The sequence below is a fragment of the Terrapene carolina genome, unplaced genomic scaffold (assembly GCF_002925995.2).
Source record: "Terrapene carolina triunguis isolate 2854851 unplaced genomic scaffold, T_m_triunguis-2.0 Scaffold85, whole genome shotgun sequence".
Lineage (NCBI taxonomy): Eukaryota > Metazoa > Chordata > Testudines > Emydidae > Terrapene > Terrapene triunguis.
Window position 1 is genome coordinate 40,962,370 of NW_020664436.1, and position 6,000 is coordinate 40,968,369.

The 6,000-nt window shown below is 45.9% G+C and overlaps 1 protein-coding gene across 2 annotated transcripts in view; it reads right to left on the reverse strand.

Annotated features, from left to right (window-relative positions):
* Window positions 1-3,494, reverse strand: part of PCMT1 (protein-L-isoaspartate (D-aspartate) O-methyltransferase) — a 54,052-nt gene extending 50,558 nt beyond the window's left edge. Inside the window, exon 1 of one of the 2 annotated variants that reach the window (XM_024200305.3) lies at window positions 3,266-3,494. In XM_024200305.3, the coding sequence (XP_024056073.2) occupies window positions 3,266-3,494 (229 nt within the window). The remainder of the gene's footprint in view (window positions 1-3,265) is intronic. The other variant, XM_024200313.3, reaches the window with a different exon arrangement.
* Window positions 3,495-6,000: the final 2,506 nt, after the last annotated feature.

Below are 6,000 nucleotides of genomic sequence, written 5' to 3' on the forward strand. Positions count from 1 at the left end.
CTAGCACATGAATGTCTACCTGCACAAGGAATCCCACCTGCAAGCTACTGTGAAGACATACCCAGTAAGACAGGCCTCAGAAGAAATTCTAGCCAGATTCAGTGTGCAAGTACACAAAGCAAAAACACAAGGACTGATCTCCTACTATAAATGATTAATACCATTATAGGACAATGACAGTTCTACAGTTAAGGTCGCAACTGAGTGAGGAAGCTTATAATTGAATAAAGTTATACTAACATGTCACGTTTTCTCATACTAACAGCATGTTCTGACATTTAACCCTTTAAAAATGATTTAAGAACCAGCTCAGCTACTACACACTAGCCTGACAGAGTAATATTTGTTTTCTTTTTATTTATCCTAGGATTATATACATGCATAAACACACAAATTAACTCAACATCAAGTTTATTGGATCATTTGTGTTTTGCCATTCTGTCTCTTAACAAAAGGTACATCATTGTATTGATAACAAAGCTATAAAAATAAAAGAATAAAGTTTAAAAAAAATACAATACACAGCTGAATTCCTTCCCAAATGTTAATTTTGAAGCAATGTCTAGAACCCTTTCTTCTGTAGCCTGCATGCATTTTCCTTCACTGCAAATTAGAAAAATCTAAGTTATTTCTATTAATAAAATGTGTATAATGGAATTAAACTGTATGTGACTGCAGATTTTTTTTTGAAAGTCTGTTTTATCTATGCTAGGTCAATACAATATTAAGACTTATTTTAATTGTTGTTTCCTATTTAGAATTTCTGGCCTCAATCCTGAAGTTGGCTCCACTCAGACAGATCTCTGCACGAGCACAGAGAACAATGAAGTCAATGGCACAGGCCTCATTGCACATAATAGCTTTGAATAAATTATCAACTATATAATTCAGATTCTCTACAAAAATACTATTTCAGTGGTGTTAAATAGATATCTTAATAAAAGCACTGAAAATAGAAGTACAACTTAAATCTCTTTACAGATATGTATTTTATATTACTATTATTTCAACTTCTTCAAAGTAGAAGTTTCAAAATCCAATTTACTTTTTACGCTGTTTGACATTTTTGCAATTCTCTCATCTTAGAGAGAGCAAAGCAATGAAGTCAATTTCACCTTCAGGTTCTCAGAGCAGTAAATGCTGCAAGAGCATATATGTTTTTAAACTGTTTTTTAGGCTTGAAAAATCCATGTCTACCTTTGAAAGCCTTCCCAGACAAGTGAGGAGACTTACACTATCAGCGTTTGGAGAGACAAAGCTCATTTAAAAACATTTTTAGCATTTAGAATTGCAAAGATAATCTTCCAAATGTTAACAAACCTAGTGTTAGCTTACTGCATTGGCAGAAGAGACAGCTCCAGTGCCTCTGTAACTGCTCATAGCCTAATGTAGCCAGTTTCACAGGCTTTATCCAGAGCCCAGTAGTCAGTAGGAAACTGAAAATAATCTCAGCACTATACTGTGCTGCATGCAGTATGGGTAAGATATGAGTAGGTTTGGAAGGATTAGATTTTTTATCAGTAAACGTCAGTGTGTGTATGGTGAAATCAATGTTTACTAATGGACAAAAAAATACTTCCAGCAATAATCATTGAAGTTTGCAGAGAGGGAAAGTAAGAAAATACTGCTTGACAACTTATTAGAGTATGATTTAAGGATATTTACTTTGTATGTTTTGACATGTGACGTTGCAAATTTGTGTTTTAATGGTTAACAAGCTTTAACTTTTTGAATATCAACTTCTATCATCATTAAATAATTATTGCCTGACAACCCCTATAATTTCCCAGAACTGTGAATGTTTACATTGATGAAAATTGAAACAGTGTTTAAAAATAAATACATCCATCAAAATTATAAATAATAAAAATCAAATTCTGCCAAGCCTAGCGATGAGCAATGACAAAGGTAAACACTAGAGAAAGGGAAAGGGCTCTGAAATAAAGAGGCTAGGAGATATTACCAAAAACTACATTCTTCCCTCCCTGTGAAACAGAGTGACTGAGAAACAAGCACCCTTGCAGAACCCAGAATTGCAGAAGTAAAACAATGGAGGCAAACTACTAACGCAGTTTACAGCAAAATTATGTCCTTCTTGTAGCCACACTCACCTCCCAATGTTTAGGAGACTCTGGGAGGAAAGATCCTTTCCCCTTCCAGGAGCTAGGAGAGGGGCACTACAAATGTATCAGTCAAAGGCTAATATGAAAAATGATGGAACTTAAGCCTACCAGGCTCCTGATCTTAACTCCCTACCGTACCTCCTCTCAATTTGAATCACACACACAAACCAGCCCACACCTCCCCCTCGGGCTGCAGGTCACTAAAACAGAACACAGCTGTGGGCATCAGTCCCAACCTTGCCGCACCCAACACAGGAGCAGTGCAAGCCCTGGGAAAAGTGAGAGAAAAACTGCACCTCAGATGGGCACTGGGAAGGTGGGGTGATATCAGAAGAGCCTGTAACCTGGACGGCCCACAGGCACCAGCTGAGCCCCGCGCTCCCTGAGGAGGAGGCGACCGGAATCCTACCAGCGCGTTGCCCTGCATTTCATTTGTGCATCGCGGCCACAACCAACCACTCCTCCCCCCGGGATTTAAGCCGCTAAAAGCCACGCGTCGGACAACGTCCAGCGACACCGATACAAAGGGACCGTGACACGGTGAAGTACCGCCCCCCGCAATGGCCTCAGGCCATTCAACGCTCCCAGCCAGTCTCCCCCGCTATCCCTCGGACCCAACGGCTCCCCGCCGGGGCTGGGTCCGGAGCCACAGCGCTCCCCGCCCCGGTGGGGGATCTCGCCCCGGGCACGCGCCGCCTGAAGCACGGGGCAGAGAGGAGGGGACACGAGGCGGCCAGCACCGGCAGGCAGGGTGACAGCCGCCGCCGCACGGCACGCCCCCACCCCCGGCGGCTGCAGCCCAGGCCGAGCCTGGAGCGGGAGAGGAGCCGCCGCTGCATCCCCCGCGGAAAGCCGCCGCCCTCAGACTGGCTGCGCGGGGAGGTACCCGCAGGGGCGGGGCTGGTCCCCCCAACACACACACCCGGACGCGGCGGTGGCCCCACGCCCCCAGCGGACAACCCATCCCTAGAGCCGGGTTCCTCCCGGCGCTCCCCGGCCCGCTCAGTGACAGTTGGTCTCTCCCCAGCCCAGGACGGAATGTGACGTGCGTCTTGCCGAGGGGCCGGTAACGGCCGGGGGAAAGGGTTGTTGGGGCCGTGCGCGCCGGGGCCCCTCCCTCGCCTGGCCGGCCCCAGACTCACTGCGCAGGTTGTGGATGAGCTCGGAGTGGCTGGAGCCTCCAGACTTCCAGGCCATCGCTAGACACACTCTGCGGAGCAGGTAGAGAGCCGCCTTCAGCGCCGCGACTGCGCAGAGAAGCTTGCCTAGGAACGACACAATCTCTAGCGCCGACACAGGCGCCGCCTCCTCCCCTGCCGCGCGCCCGCCGTGGGGAGGGGCCGCGCGCCCACCGCCCCGCGCGCCCGACATTCTCAACGGCCGCCAGCTAGCTCTGCGCTTGCGCACCCATAGAAGGGCAAGGAATAGGGGTCGAATATCTTCGCTTGGGGGCTGGTGGGGATCGGGGGAAGTAGAAGTCGCAACGTTCTAGCTGCGTCACTGTAGGTGTTGCACACATAAATTATATATATAGGCGAGGATATGTGGGATCTGTTTGGGGAAAGGCTGCATGCAGTCGGTTTTAGGGGGGAGCTGGCAGAGGCAGTGAGAGCCACAAGCAGCATACTGCTTTACAGCGCCGCCTCAGCAAAGGCTGGAGTGTTTGGGATTTGGGGGATGTGTGGCGGGGTTGGTTCAGGCCTGTTTTAAAGAAAAGGGCAGCTGTGAAGTTTGAACCTAAAGCCAGGCTTCCGGGGAGTGCTGTGGTCCCAGTTCTCGCCTGTCTCTCGCTATTAAATGTATATAGCACGTTAACAGTAGCTTTTTCTATGGCTTCCGTCGTGGCAATAGCTGAGTGACAAATATGGCGATTTCCTGCAGTGTCCTTGAAAAACCTGATTCAATTAAATTTAAGTATCTTTGGAGTCAGTTGTACTAAATACGAAAGTTATGTATGTTTGTAGGTCAGTATTGTATGTACCATGCCTGGGGGGTAGATGTGAACCCTTGGAATCTGTTAGTCTTTAAGGTGCCACCAGACTCCTTGTTCTTGTAGATATAGACTAACACGGCTACCCCCTGATACCTGGGAAGCGTTATGAACTTCAAAGGACTGTGCTGACAATGTGCCAGACAAGAAGGAATTTAAGGGACATACAATGTTAAGTGGTTTTCCTGGGAATCTCTAGCAGGAGGTGAATGCAAATTCTTTACTTCCAGCCTTTTGAAGCTGCACCCTAAGGAGAGAACCATAATCTGCTGATTACCTGTTCCCTGACTCTCAGGGCAGGTCTACACTATGACAGGGATCGAGGCTCTGAGATCAATCCACCGGCGGGTCTAGCAAAGTCCCGCTAAATCAACAGCAGATCTCTCTCCAGTCGACCCCTGTACTCTACCTCCAACGAGAAAAGTAAAGTAAGTTGATGGGAGATTTTCTCCCATCGACCTCCCACGGTGTAGACCCCGCAGTAACCTGCCCTAAGGTACATCGACTCCAGCTACGTTATTCACGTAACTGGAATTGCGTAGCATAGGTCGACTTACCGCAGTACTGTAGATATAGCCTCAATGTCAGAGAACTAAGCTGAATGTAGGTGTGACCTGGGTCCTAGTAGGGAGCCAGCTATGGTCACTCAATTAGGGTGAACTGCAAAGAATGGGGCAGACAATCCCCAAACAGATGGTGGATATTCCGATACTTAGATTTATCAAGCCAGCATAAAACAGCTTCTTTATTACCTTACTGGTTACTCAGAAGTCCAAACAACACAGTTCCCTTAAAGTGATCCAGCCTCAGGCCTCCATCCAGGTACCCATGTCAAATATGATGAAAATTTCTGTAAATCTTATTTCATTATATAACACAAAAGGTTCTACCAATCCCAAAGGATCGGACACATTACCTCCCAGATTAATGAATGTTTCAGATCTTACCCAAATATACGCTACAGCCAATTCTTAACTAAACTAAACTTTATTAAAAAAACAAAAGAGAGAATGGTTAAAAGATCAATATACATACAGAAATGAGTTGAATTCATTTAGGTGCAGATTCATAGAAGAGATGGTGACCTTTGTAGTTGAAAAGAGTTCTTTTAGAAATAGTTAATAGGTTATAGTCCAATGTCCAAATATCATATTCAGGGCATACCAGCATAACTGGGACCTCAGTCTTGCGACTCAAACCTCCCCTGAGGAAGCCTAAGCAGATCTGAGATGACAGAATCAGTTCCCAAGGATCTTTTACACAATTTCATGTCCTCTTTGACAAGTTGGGAGTTCCTCCAGGAACACAAGGCAATTAGGATGACTTTGAAGGAGGTCCATCACTGGTACTTAGCTATAGAATTAACATAAGGCAATTTGCTTGTTCCTCCACCATTCACTGACGCTATCACAGCATAGGCAGGGAACTGGCAGCCTGTCAGGAGGGAGAGAGATGCAGGTCTCTATCCAAGACAGGTTACAACTGAGGAGCCAGAAGCCTAGAGTGAGTGCCGTTGAGGGACCACAGAAGGGGAAATACAGGTGCCACTAAACTGTGACACTGAGCACCTCCTGTTCATGTATTTCTTCACAATACCCCTATAAAGTTGTCACTCACAAGAACTGCGGCACAGAGATTACATGACTTGCCTAAGGTCACAGAGTGTGTCACTAGCAGGAATAGAAACCCGGTTTCCTGAGCCTGACTTGTTTTAAATACATACTGGCTCTGATTCTTTTCCTCTGACCAGTTTTATGCCCATATAACTCAACTGACTTCAGTAGAGTTATTACTGATGTGATTATGGAAATGCTGTTTGCAACTCCATAGTCAAGGTTGAGTTCCATTTTGCATTTAAAGCAGGATTCAACTTATTTGTGTTGTCTG